At 42.7% G+C, this 14406-nt stretch overlaps 1 protein-coding gene across 1 annotated transcript; it reads right to left on the bottom strand.

Moving 5' to 3' along the window:
* Nucleotides 1-491: 491 nt before the first annotated feature.
* On the bottom strand, nucleotides 492-8522 carry LOC106598174 (rhodopsin kinase grk7a). Its single transcript, XM_014189236.3, has 4 exons — nucleotides 7813-8522; nucleotides 6832-7275; nucleotides 2650-2930; nucleotides 492-2136 (listed from the first exon to the last, which is right to left on the bottom strand). Exons 1-4 carry the CDS (start codon nucleotides 8407-8409, stop codon nucleotides 1797-1799), a joined length of 1662 nt encoding a protein of 553 aa, XP_014044711.1. The 5' UTR covers nucleotides 8410-8522; the 3' UTR covers nucleotides 492-1796.
* Between the last annotated feature and the right edge of the window lie 5884 nt (nucleotides 8523-14406).

Raw genomic sequence — 14406 nt, forward strand, 5'->3', positions numbered from 1 at the left:
ATGCTCGCGATGGGGGACGCACACACGTACCTGTCCTAGACAGCATGTACATCTTATGTTCAGCTGTTTGATTACTAATGCAGCAACTTGAGCGAAATGAATGAAAAGTGCTTTTCACAAGAACAAACACACACACACACACACACACACACACACACACACACACACACACACACACACACACACACACACAGGAACACACAGGAACACACAGGAACACACAGGAACACACAGGAACACACAGGAACAAGTACAATAGTGAATTACCATTGGAGGTAGTAAGAAAAAACAAAAGCTTTAAAAGACATATTTTTTATTCAAATAATTCAAGATTCAAGCAAGTCCCTGATAAATGACACATTCCTACAGTAGCATCTGTAATGTTTTCCTCTCAAATTATATTTACAAGTATGTTTATGATATTTATATTAATAGCATAATATAATAAAGTTAGTCAATTTAAAGTTATATAATAATAATAATATTTTATTATTATTATATGAAATAAGTCTTAGCCCTGAGACAACAAACAAGGGAACAGTGAATTTTTTTGTTAAACGTTTTGAAAGCTAGCTAGCTAACTAGATTCTAACTTGAGATTTGTACACGTATCTCGAACTTCAGACAAATCACATGAATGGAAGCATGGGGGGGGACAAATAGATATTCCTGGTACAGGAACACATTGTTGGCCTAGCCCAACTCCTCTCAATGTTCAATCTTCGAATATAGAATCCGACTGGATTTTCTCTACATTCCTCTCTCCTGAGAAACCAGGGCATGGAACCTTCACAGCCCAACGAGAGTTGAGCATTCATCCAGTCCTGACTAGCACCTAATCTGTGGATTTCTCCCCTGTCAATGCATAGATAGACATATTTATATTCATATACAACACCGTTTTAAAATAAAACTAGATGCTAGATTGGAAAGTCCATCTGCTTGGAAATTTAGTGATCGACTAAAGGTAAGTCATTATAGGTAAGTAAATCTCTGCCACATTTTGTTTTGAAATAACTTCTGATGGTAGAAATATTATTTATTAGCTTTTGATCGCTTCCAGGTGGAATTTCTAAAAAGGTGATGTGTCCATACAGACATTCATCTCTTGAAATATTTGACAAAAATAAAGTTATCACCTCTGCCTTTAGAGAGACAAAATTCATCTCGGTGTGGGGGACGGGGGACGGGGGGTGTTGAAAAAAAACGTGGCCTCTATCAAATTCAATTAATGGAACACAATCAAGAATGAGATCCCAACCATATTCCCAAACTAGTAAATTCAGCATACCGTGCTCCATTGTGGCCAATGCCTAGGTTTCAGGCCTAGGGCTAGCACTGCAGTCTACATACACAAATCTTTCTGATGCAGGCTGTATGTAAACAGAGGCCTGTATTCATCCATTAATCATTTAAAAAATGTTTTATCCACCATATGAATTTGTTATATTTTAATCTTACGACCCCTGTTGGCCAGAAGGGCACTAATACATCATGAGAAACATCTGGGAGTAGCTGCAATCTGAAGAGACTACCAATACCAATCATGGTAAAGCCACCTTTACTCTCCTATGTGTTCGGAAGCTCCGGGAACTTTCAACACATATTACTAAAATCGCTTGGCAATCGACCCGGTCCAGTGAAGGATACCTCATCTCTCTCTCCTGCTGTTCTCCGATGCATTTTGTTCAATTATTTCTGTGTGTAATGTTTTACAAGAATTTTACAGAACATGAGCGAATCAGTTGATGTATTGGTGCCATGTTTTGGTGTATATACGTGCCAGGTTTGACTGCTCACAGCAATGTGCACGTGCCAGACTTCCCCTCCCCGTCATCACCCCCAGCACACTCTTTCCTGTTGGGGTCGTTCAGCTCGTCAAACAGTTTCGTATCGATCATCTCCTGTTGCCACGGAATGGCCACGGCTCCCGTGCCAATCTCCTTGAAGAACTTCTCGTCGTTGGCGTCGAACACAATGCCCTTGATCTCGGAGAACTCAGCAATGTCGCCAGTGTCCTTGGCATAGACCACGTTGGGCTTGGGCACCCAAGGGGGGTCGATCAAACCAGCCTCCAGACGAGGAAAGTTGATGGACTTGAACCACTCGTGCTTACGGGGGTCCTCACCTCCTCCCCTGTGGAGGAAAGTTTGTCGACACATCTGTATGAGCATCATACTGGCAGGTGAAGGCTAACTAGCGAACTAGGCTAACGTCACAGATAACTCAGCAAGCTGTACAGTTGAACAAACAAACTTAAATACTGTGTACTGAAAAATTAATTCAACCAGTTGTTTGCAGAGTGCATCAGATACTTTTGATACTGCCCTTGATCAATTGTAACATGCTCGCATGTTAGCCAACAACAGGTTTGGGGTCAATTTCATTATAATTCCTGTCTATTCAGAAAGTATGCTAACATTCACATTCCAATTCTCTGCTATGCTTTTCAATGAGGAAAATGTGGAATTGGAATTTGGTTTATTTTCTGAATTGACTGTAATTGAAAAAGGAATGCTATTATGCCAGCTATGGTGAGCTACCTGACTTGATAGGGCTGTTTCTTCATAAATGACAACTTCAGTAAAGAATAGATAATTGTTATCATTGCGTATATTAATGGTAGCCTGGACAGACTGATTATCTTACTTGCAGCCCAGGCGTTCATCGATATTCTTCTTGAGGAACTCCTGGATGATGGCTTTTGTGGGCGCGTCAAAGTTCTTGTGCTCCCATGGGGGTTCCTCTTTGCAGATGCGACGTTGCACCTCCTCCTTCTCCACCTTCTGCTTCCCGGATTCGGGACCCTTGAATGGTGTGTAGGCAGCCACCATCTCGTAAATACTGCATCCCAGCGCCCACCAGTCGACCGATGTCCTGTAGGGAACTTCGTTCAGGATCTCAGGGGCCATGTACGCTCCGGTTCCAGCCTGGGACGGTGTAGGGGAGGCAGGAGGAGAGATTCAGGAAGAATGGAAGCAAGATGGAGACAATTAGAGGACAACTCATCAGCGTACGGTATGTTTGAAATATCAGCTCATTTGTTCCTGTCATGATATCAGATCCATCACATGGCATGGGTAACATGGTTTTAGAAGTGATATTAACCATCCTTACAGTTCCTTCTCTACTGTATCTGTTTCCTGTTTCTCAAAAGTCAACATTTCTCTTGACAGATGATGAGAGCATGCCGATGCCAGTTATAATGGGTTATCGGAAAGCTGATCCACATGATGAAGATGGAACAGCCTGAGTGATATTCTACTTGCCAAGGGTCTGTACCATGAGATATGATTAGACAAAAAATAATGTTTTAGTGTTAGTTTGGCACACTTTCTACTAGCCTGGTCTAAGAAGTACTAGCCTCGGGCTAGCGAAGATGAGACCAGGTGAGACCTAGTGAGGATGAGACCAGGAACATAAGGTTAGGCTGGATCTTAGGAATGACTAGAAAGGGACAGAGAGAGAGGGACAGGAAGAAGATGGATTATATAAAACAGGATATGGCTTTGAACACAGCCATGTGGGACAGGGAGAAGATGGATTATATAAAACAGGACATGGCTATGAACACAGCCATGTGCTGTTTTATATAACCCCTCTATTTCCTGTCCCTCTCTCTCTGTCCCTCTCTAGTCCCTCCTATGCTCCTTCCTGACTTCAGCCATAGTGTGGGACAAGTAGCTTAATGCTAATGCTAATCTCTCACTCTCTCCTGTCAAGAGTCATGTGCACATCCAGGGTGATGTACCTCTCCTTCTGCTTACATAAAGGATGTCCATCCATGGACTCTAGTGAGCGACCACATGCACCATATACTGTAAGACACACACCACACACACACACACACACACACACACACACACACACACACACACACACACACACACACACACACACACACACACACACACACACGTGTACATCTATATGTATAACCATGCACAAGTATAGCATTACAAATGTGCTTAGCAATACATCCTGGAGAGCCCTGTGGTCCTGTATTCTAGAGGACGACACTAGCACAGCACTGCACATTGGACCTATAGCATGAATTCAAGAGCTTTTCACCTTGGTTGACTGGTATCAGGCTTCTATTTAAGCAATAAGGTCCAATGGGGTGTGGTATATGGCCAATATACCACGGCTAAGGGCTATTGTTCTTAGGCACGACTCAACACGGAGTCTCGAGTACCAGGTGTCTATTTAAGCAATAAGGCCCGAGGCGGTGTGGTATATGGCCAATATACCACAGCTAAGGGCTGTTGTTCTTCTGCACGACTCAACACGGAGTCCCTGGTACCAGGTGTCTATTAGCTTTTATCCTGCATGAGCTAAAGCAGGACTGCTTGCCAGGTTTCTCCTTGTACACAAAAATGGACATGCCACGCCCATCTTTCGGTTGACTTTTGACCCGCGCTTAATTGCTAACCACATTGAAAACACCTTTCCAAAAGAGGACAGCGATGGACTACTTACTCCCTGTGACTGGTCAAATCAAAGCTCACCAAACACCTGATTGGTCCAGCCATTGGCCAAACAGCTGGGGCAAACTTTGGCCTCTAATTCCTCAAACTTTTTTGTAGATCTAAGGCCTCACTAAATACACTGCATAGTCAAGAAATTGTAAGTAGACCATCAAAATGGTCTAGTTCATTAATACACACAAACTGTGCCTAAGGTTAACCTGTTTTTGCTAGTCTGATCAGGGGACTGATTTGTGTAATGCCTGCTAAGTAAGAGGCTTACAAGGCCAAAGCCAGCCAAGCCTATGGGGGGTTAGTCAAGGCTCCCCGGTCTGCCGAGGAGGACCAGAGAAGAGCTCTGGATAATGAGCTTACTGGGCTTCTACGGAGCCTGCATCTTACTCTTCATTGACCTGTAGAGATGCCCCAATCTGTAAAACTCTGTGACAAATCATTTGACTGAAAAGCTAATGGTTGACTGGTTCACAGGATTGATAAACATACACACAGCATCTTAAGAACTAGTACAGGCAGAAGTCTTCCTAACATGCATTTTTCATCAAGTATCAGTCAAACACCCAGGTAACAACACAATTTGCACAATTAACACAATTAGCCTTGTCATCCCTGAATGAAATGGTTGACTTAACCAAGGGAGATGCTTCTAAACTATCAGTTTCTCTGGTTCGTTGACTTGCAAAATCCTGTCCTGTGTCTTTGATTGGTCAGATTGGTTTTGATGACCTCATTTTTTTTGTATCCTGGTTGTGCAAATAGACACCCCACATAGAGATCTTATAATAGACCATTCTATAGTCTCAAGAGGCTCCATAAATATTGCCTATCTTTATATTGCACAAAGGTTGCTGTACCCATGAGTTTATGCAGTATCCAAGGAGTTTAGGGGCTGGACATAATAATCCCCTTTTGACTGTAGAGATCAGGAGGACACCCCTGACACACCAAACCCAACCCCCAACTCTACTTACAATGCCCCCAAAATGGTCCTCCTATAGTTGTCTGGGATATAATAACCACCCATTAAGGATGAAATCGGTTATATCAAGGATGGGCAACTGACAATTTCCAAAGAAATATATTTTTTTAAATTGGGGGGAGATTCAGACAGTAGTTAGAATAGTAGAATACACTAAATGAAATTTTGACATGTGGTTTGTGCATCAGCAGGTTTTCTATTGTTATGTCAGTCACTGATAGTCACTCAATTAGCGTGGGTCAGAAAAACATTTTTAGATTGGTAAATTAGTCTAGCCAGTTATCTTTTAGTAATCATGGTCGAATTACCATCTGGGGGGCACCCATTGATTTTGTTTGTCAATCTCTCTCAGAGTTATTAGTAGACTTGCAGGAAATTAGCTGTAAAACTGCAAATGTTTCTCTCTGGCCCATGGTAAAATGAGTAGAATTGCATGAAATGTGTTATAAAATTGGTAAAACTTCTCTATGCCCCATGGCAAAATGTGTAGAATTACAGGATTTGTTTTATTCTCTCCTCTGTCAAGAGCGGGGGCTAAAATGTTTTGCTCGCAAGGTGAGGAGGGCCCCCCAACAAAATGTAACTTAAGGCCCCCAAAAGGCTAGGGCCGGCTCTGACTGCATGTGTAGGTACTGATGTGGGTACGCAAGCCCCTCATGATGAGTTCAGATTTTTCGTGGTCCCCACACCAATCAAAGTTGCCCATCCCTGGTGTAGATCAAAGATTTATATATATACACTAGATGACTGGAGGGGCACTGTTTTGAAGCCACCATGCCTCCATCTTGCGCATCCCTGGGTTATATAATGGAGCCAGAGACTCCTCTTGGACAGATCCTGAACGATCCAGTAATCCCTCCATATTTACAGCAAAAGCTTCAGAGACATAGGGTCCAGAGAGTATATGTGTGAGACTCTGAGGTCAAATGTTATCAACCCTAACCCTAGCCCCATCATCTAATAGGCAGGGATAGGACAATACCATGTCATAAACTCACCCACTCCCTCCCATATTAAGTTACTCCTCATTTTTTTGTGTGACATAGCACGTCGCTTCTGATCCCATATAAAACCCTTCAGCCTGGCTTTTGACCTAATGCTGTTGCGGACACATCATTGCCAATTCACTAGAAAATGCATTAGAAGCCACAGGCACTTTTAACCATCCAAATTATCACACTATGATGAAAAGGTCAATTCTGGAAGCTTGCTATCAGATCACAACCATAAAGGAACCTTATTGTCTTCATTGTCATGACATCATAATTATCTCTTCATACTCATTCTCCACCATCCCTACTGCTCCCGACTTTCGATAGTTTCCCAAAGCCACAGTCAACTACACGTTTTTGAAAATCCAAGGCTTACCTTCTGGGAGATGGTCTTTCCAGCAGGTAGCTCCACGGCCAGACCCAGATCAGAGAGTCGGCACTGGCCAAAGCTGTCCAGCAGCACGTTCTCGGGCTTCATGTCACGATATATGATATCCATTTCATGCAGATGAAGAATGCCTGTGCAGATCTGCGCTGTGTAGTAGATGATGCGTGGCATCTCAATACCCTTGGTCTTCTCACTGACGTAATAAATGTGATACCTGAGATCACCGCCGTTCATCAGGGTCATGACAAGGCACAGGTGGGTCTTGGTGTCATAGGCGTAGGCCAGGTTGACAAGAAACAGGCTGTTGACCTTTTCCAGGATCTGCTTCTCCAGCAGGGCCATCTTCTCACCATGTTTCTTCTTCAGGCGCTTCTTGCACAGCTTCTTGCAGGCGTACATCTGGCCTGTGTTCTTCACCTGTACGGCACATACCTGAACAGAGGGAGACCGTGGGTTAGAAGGACTCTTGAATACCTCAGCAGAGTTCCCTAAGGCTTGGATAAATGGCACCATGTGACACTCAGATTTGATACTGACACATGACGCTTGAACAGGGAGACATTTGGGGTTTCCATTGAGAATTCTCTCATCTTGTAGAACAACTTGATAATGATACAAGCTTGAAAGTATGCATAGAGTAGTAACGTGTGATGAAACGGATTCTGTACTTTAGGAATTAAGAACCGTGGGTCATCCCTTGTGGGGGATTATCGAGAGATTAGCTCTTTGCAAGTTAACTGAGGTGTACTTTGTACTGATAGACGCTGCATCAGTGAAACTATGGGAATGACTACATGGGATTAATCATTGATTCTGTGCATAATTCTTTATTTTGTGAATTGTCCTGTTGCCACACATTTGTTTTACATTCATTAAAGAGATAATATCGCAGATACATATTACTGACATGTTTCATTTTGCCAGTGTTGCAAAGACATGATGCTGCTGTATTGGTTTCTACATGCTTACCTCTCCAAAACCTCCCTTACCCAGAGTTCTGAACTCGTAAAAGGTTTTATCACTGATGGGCTGCTTCTCGTACTCCTTCCACTGCAGGAATTTGTCAAAGAAGGGGCTAGTTTGGTAGTCTGTGAAGGGCTTGTCTTTCAGAAACTCCCGTGTGGCTTCCTTCACCTTGACATTCATCACTTCGTCAAAGTCATTGTCCGTCACTGCCTTACACTTGTCAGCTACCTCCCCAGGGAGGTAGGTCAGAAAGTTTTTGGAGTCGGCCTTGCAAAACTTTTTCATCATGTTCGCCCTCTGCTTGTCCTTGTCAGCGCCTTCCGCCAGATCCCAGTCATTCAGCTCGTCCAGGTACTCAGCGGCATTGATGTACTCTGGGGTAGCAGTCAGGAACTGCCGGAAGAACTTCTTGCCGATTGGTTGCCTCTCACAGAGCGACTCAAAGTTCTTATCAATGGTAGTCCGGACGGTGGCACACTGCTCAGCCGGGGGCAGTGACAAACTCCGACGACGCTTTTTCATCTCCTTGTCGTCACCACCCTGGGCTTTCAGGTAGGCCGTGTTGGCCACCAGGTTATCCAATCCCCCCATGTCACACATCTTGGTGGCTTTGTCTGGTCTGTCCCCCCTATGTGACTGGGTTCTTCAGCAGTTCCTTAGGATCCCTTGCTCTGTGCAGTGTGTTTCTGAGTGTGAGTGTGCAACTCGCTCCAAAGACTGGACGCGAATGAGCGGCAACAACACACGTACCTGCAGACCTAAGATACACCCAGTAATTACTCCTTTAGAATTAAATACCTGGGAGGGATTTTGGCTTAAGGATCTTTGTGTTGTCTATTCGCAGATGCTGTTCACGGAAAGGGAACTGTAAGAAGGTTCTCTCCTAAGAGGCTTTATGGCTGACTATATTTGGCCCGGTGTCGACCTGTGACTATTGGAGGCGCATTGGGTTCTGTTGACTAAACACTTAGGTTGAGATGATGAGAAGAGAGAAGATGATCTGTCTGCACATACTCATACAACACATATACTCATACAACACATAAACTCACTCAAACATACCCTCATACCTTTTGTTTTCATTATTACAAACCCCAAATTATTGAAAACAATTACATCTAGAATTCCCATCTACTATGAAGTCCTAGAGATCTCTGAAGTACTCAGATTAGCCAGTATAGATTTTATTGGATTATGCGGCAGAGACGTAAATTGGCAGATAACTTGTTGATATATATCAAATCAAATCAAATGTATTTATAAAGCCCTTCTTACATCAGCTGATATCTCAAAGTGCTGTACAGAAACCCAGCCTAAAACCCTAAACAGCAAGCAATGCGGTGGTAGACGCACGGTGGCTAAGAAAAACTTCCTTGAAAGGCCAGAACCAAAGAAAAAACCTAGAGAGGAACCAGGCTATGAGGGGTGGCCAGTCCTCTTCTGGCTGTGCCGGGTCAAGATTTATCCCATGTCTGAATGGTTTCTGAACATTTGATGAACAAGTTTTTTTTGTTGCATAATTCAAATATAACTGATTCATGCATTATGCTGCATGCGCCTGAATGTTTGTAAACATAAGACAGCGCTTAGAGGTTGGAGGTTATTGGAGCAAAGGCTAGACAAGTCGTAAATTTGCCTTACATTGGCTCCCGAGTGGCGCAGCGGTGTAAGGCACTGCATCTCAGTGCAAGTGGTGTCACTGCAGTCCCTGGTTTCAATTCAGGCTGCATCACACTATGGCACTTATATACCAAGTCCTAGACTGTTTTCTAATGATAATCATGAACGTTGAGTTGATGAACGAGATCCTTCCCAGTGGTTTCCCATAGAGCGACGCAAAATTGGCCCAGCGTTGTCCGGGTTTGGCCAGGGTAGGCTGTCATTGTAAATAAGAATTTGTTCTTAACTGACTTGCCTAGTTTAAATAAAAGTAAAATTAAAAAAATGAAAGAGTTGTAAGCAGTCGAGTAGAGCAAACAATGATCTTACAGCCCAGTTTCCCAAAAGCATATTAAGGCTAAGTTCATCGTTAGAACCATAAGAATTCTCTCTCTCTCTCAATTCAATTTCAATTTAATGGGGGGCTTTATTGGCATGGGAATCATATGTTTACATTGCCAAAGGAAGTTAAATAGATTTAAAAAATGTTTTTTTAATAAATAACAATTAACATTACACTCACAAATGTTCAGGAAGAATAAAGACATTTCAAATGTCATATTATGTCTATATACAGTGTTATAATTATGTGCCAATAGTTAAAGTACAAAAGGGAAAATAGATAAACATAAATATAGGTCGTATTTACAATGGTGTTTGTTCTTCACTGGTTGCCCTTTTCTTGTGGCAACAGGTCACAAATCTTGCTGCTGTGATGGCACACTGTGGTATTTCACCCAATAGGTATGGGAGTTAATTTGGATTTGTTTTCAAATTCTTTGTGGGTCTGTGTAATCTGAGGGAAATATGTCTCTCTAATATGGTCATACATTTGGCAGGAGGTTATGAAGTGCAACTCAGTTTCCACCTCATTTTGTGGGCAGTGTGCACATAGCCTGTCTTCTCTTGATAGCCAGGTCTGCCTTCGGTGGCCTTTCTCAATAGCAAGGCTAAACTCACTGCGTCTGTACATAGTCAAAGATGTCCTTAATTTTTGGTCAGTCACAGTGGTCAGGTATTCTGCCACTGTGTACTCTCTGTTTAGGGCCAAATAGCATTCTAGTTTGCTATGTTTTTTTGTAAATTATTTCCAATGTGTCAAGTAATTATCTTTTTATTTTTTCATGATTTGGTTGCGTCTAATTGTGTTTCTGTCCTGGGGCACTGTGGGGTCTGTTTGTGTTTGTGAACAGAGACCCAGGAACAGCTTGCTTAGGGGGGCTCTTCTCCAGGTTAATTTCTCTGTAGGTGATGGCTTTGTTATGGAAGGTTTGGGAATCTGTTCCTTTAAGGTGGTTGTAGAATTTAACGTCTCTTATCTGGATTTTGATAATTAGCGGGTATCTGCCTAATTCTGCTCTGCATGCATTATTTGGTGTTTTACATTGTACACGGAGGATATTTTTGCAGAATTCTGCATGCAGTCTCAATAACCTAATTTTGGCCAAAATTACCTGGAGGGATTACTGCTACGAAAGGATTTATTTTTCCAAGCTATACGGAGGGTGCTCTAGCAAACAAACAGCAGAGACCTGAGGACACCATCCACCCTGGAACTGAGTGAGTAGTGTTTGGTCTGATGCTATTTTGAAAGCCAAGAAGAAAAAGAAAAATGAAAAAATATATTTTACTTTATGGGGACTGAATGCTGAGTTAAGGCTGCCAGGCTTGATAGGAAAGACCAGATACAACACACCTACTCCTGTTGCATGCTGCTGGGATTCCACTTGGTGATCTGTTCACTGTCTGCCCTATCTGGTACAGGTACCCCCACCTCTCCCAAGCTTTCACTTGCCTCCAGCGCACACACACACTGTTTTTTATTTGACCTTTATTTAACTTGGAAAGTCAGTTAAGAACAAATTCTTATTTACAATGACAGCCTAGGAACAGTGGGTTTAACTGCCTTGTTCAGGGGCAGAATGACAGATTTTTACCTTGTCAGTTCGGGGATTCGATCTAGCAATCTTTCAGTTACTGGCCCAATGCTCTAACCACTAGTCTACCTGCCGCCCCCCACTAGGCTACCTGCCGCCCCCCACTAGGCTACCTGCCGCCCCCCACTAGGCTACCTGCCGCCCCGGTTGGGGCGAGTGACTCTGAACTTACAATGGCTAGCCCCAAGTAGTTTTATGTATATATATATTTTTTTCTTTTCTTGTGTATTTTGCTATTTGCCTCATGACTCCTGCTTGCTTTGTTGACTATGAACTTTCTTGTTTACCCAAACGTGGGACAGACTATGTTTGTTCCCAGACTCGGGACACTGACTCTCTATTGGTTACAGACTTTTGGCCTCCCATCCTATTCTTGCTACCTCACGCCGGCTTTGTAGGTCATGTGGTTTGGTAAGAAGAATGCCCCTCTCCCCACAGGTGGGATTACTACCTCTGAGGTAGTCTGAGGTAGTCACCTCATACAAGTACTTGGGTGTATGGCTAGACGGTACACTGTCCTTCTCTCAGCACATATCAAATCTGCAGGCTAAAGTTAAATCTAGACTTGGTTTCTTCTATCGTAATCGCTCCTCTTTCACCCCAGCTGCCAAACTAACCCTGATTCAGCTGACCATCCTACCCATGCTAAATTACAGAGACATCATTTATAGATCGGCAGGTAAGGGTGCTCTCGAGTGGCTAGATGTTCTTTACCATTCGGCCATCAGATTTGTCAACAATGCTCCTTATAGGACACATCACTGCACTCTATACTCCTCTGTAAACTGGTCATCTCTGTATACCCATTGCAAGACCCACTGGTTGATGCTTATTTATAAAACCCTCTTAGGCCTCACTCCCTCCATCTGAGATATCTACTGCAGCCCTCATCCTCCACATACAACACCCGTTCTGTCAGTCACATTCTGTTAAAGGTCCCCAAAGCACACACATCCCTGGGTCGCTCGTCTTTTCAGTTCGCTGCAGTTAGCGACTGGAACGAGCTGCAACAAACACTCAAACTGGACAGTTTTATCTCAATCTCTTCATTCAAAGACTCAATCATGGACACTCTTACCGACAGTTGTGGCTGCTTTGCGTGATGTATTGTTGTCTCTACCTTCTTGCCCTTTGTGCTGTTGTCTGTGCCCAATAGTGTTTGTACCACGTTTTGTCCTGCTACCATGTTGTGTTGCTAATATGTTGTTGTTATGTTGTGTTGCTACCATGTTGTTGTCATGTTGTATTGCTGCCATGCTATGTTGTTGTCTTAGGTCTCTCTTTATGTAGTGTTGTGTTGTCTCTCTTGTCGTAATGTGTGTTTTGTTCTATATTTATATTATTATATTTATTTATTATCCCAGGCCCCTGTCCCCCCAGGAGGCCTTTTGCCTTTTGGTAGGCCGTCATTGTAAATAAGAATTTGTTCTTAACTGACATGCCTAGTTAAATAAAGGTTAATTAAAAATAAAATAAATAAAATAAAAAGTTGGTGTTTGTCCCATTTTGTGAATTATTGGTTGGTGAGCGGACCCCAGACCTCACAACCATAAAAGGCAATGGGTTCTATAACTGATTAAAGTATTTTTTGCCTGATCCTAATTGGTATGTCAAATGTTATGTTATTTTTGATGGCATAGAAGGCACTTCTTTCCTTGTCTCTCAGATCGTTCACAGCTTTGTGGAAGTTACCTGTGGTGCTGATGTTTAGGCCGAGGTATGTATAATTTTTTGTGTGCTCTAGGGCAACACTGTCTAGATGGAATTTGTATTTGTGGTCCTGGCAACTGGACCTTTTTTGGAACACCATTATTTTTGTCTTACTGAGATTTACTGTCAGGGCCCTGGTCTGACAGAATCTGTGCAGAAGATCTAGGTGCTGCTGTAGGCCCTCCATGTTTGGGGACAGAAGCACCAGATCATCAGCAAACAGTAGACATTTGAGTTCAGATTCTAGTAGGGTGAAGCCAGGTGAAGCAGACTGTTCTAGTTCCCTCGCTATTTCGTTGATATATATATGTTGAAGAGGGTGGGGCTTAAGCTGCATCCCTGTCTCACCCCCCGGCCCTGTGCAAAGAAATGTGTTTTTTGCCAATTTTAACTGCACTTGTTGTTTGTGTACATGGATTTTATAATGTCGGATGTTTTTCCGCCAACAACACGTTCCATCAATTTCTACAGCAGACCCTCATGCCAAATTGAGTCAAGCTTTTTTTAAATCAACAAAGCATGAGAAGACTTTGCCTTTGTTTTGGTTTGTTTATGTGTAAATTTGGGTGTGCAGGGTGAGTACGTGGTCTGTCGTACGGTAATTTGGTAAAAAGCCAATTTGACATTTGCTCAGTACATTGTTTTCGCTGAGGAAATGTACGAGTTTGCTGTTAATGATAATGCAGAGGATTTTCCCAAGGTTGCTGTTGACGCATATCCCCTGGTAGTTATTGGGGTCAAATTTGTCTCCACTTTAGCGGATTGGGGTGATCAGTCCTTGGTTCCAAAAATTGGGGAATATGCAAAATCAAATTTTATTGGTCACATACACATGGTTAGCAGATGTTAATGCGAGTGTAGCGAAATGCTTGTGCTTCTAGTTCTGACCATGCAGTAATATCTAACAAGCAATCTAACAATTTCACAACAACTACCTTATACACACAAGTGTAAAGGAATGGATAAGAATATGCACATATAAATATATGGGTGAGCAATGGCCGAACGGCATAGGCAAGATGCAGTAGATGGTATAGAGTACAGTATATACATATGAGATGAGTAATGTAGGGTATGTTAACATTATATAAAGTGGCATTGTTTAAAGTGACTAGTGATACATTTATTACATCCAATTTTTTATTGTTAAAGTGGCTAGAGATTTGAGTCAGTATTTTGGCAGCAGCCACTCAATGTTAGTGATGGCTGTTTAACAGTCTGATGGCCTTGAGATAGAAGCTGTTTTTCAGTCTCACGGTCCCAGCTTTGATGCACCTGTACTGACCTCGCC

Source organism: Salmo salar, chromosome 03, assembly GCF_965601325.2.
Source record: "Salmo salar chromosome 03, fSalSal1, whole genome shotgun sequence".
Classification (NCBI taxonomy): Eukaryota; Metazoa; Chordata; class Actinopteri; order Salmoniformes; family Salmonidae; genus Salmo; species Salmo salar.

Excerpts from the sequence above, each read along its gene's own strand:
- LOC106598174 (XM_014189236.3), bottom strand. The coding sequence starts at position 8,409 with ATGTGTGACATGGGGGGATTGGATAACCTGGTGGCCAACACGGCCTAC. Across the intron at positions 2,931-6,831 it reads GAAAGACCATCTCCCAGAAG|GCTGGAACCGGAGCGTACAT; the intron begins GTAAGCCTTGGA and ends ACACCGTCCCAG. Across the intron at positions 2,137-2,649 it reads GATGAACGCCTGGGCTGCAA|GGGAGGAGGTGAGGACCCCC; the intron begins GTAAGATAATCA and ends TTTCCTCCACAG.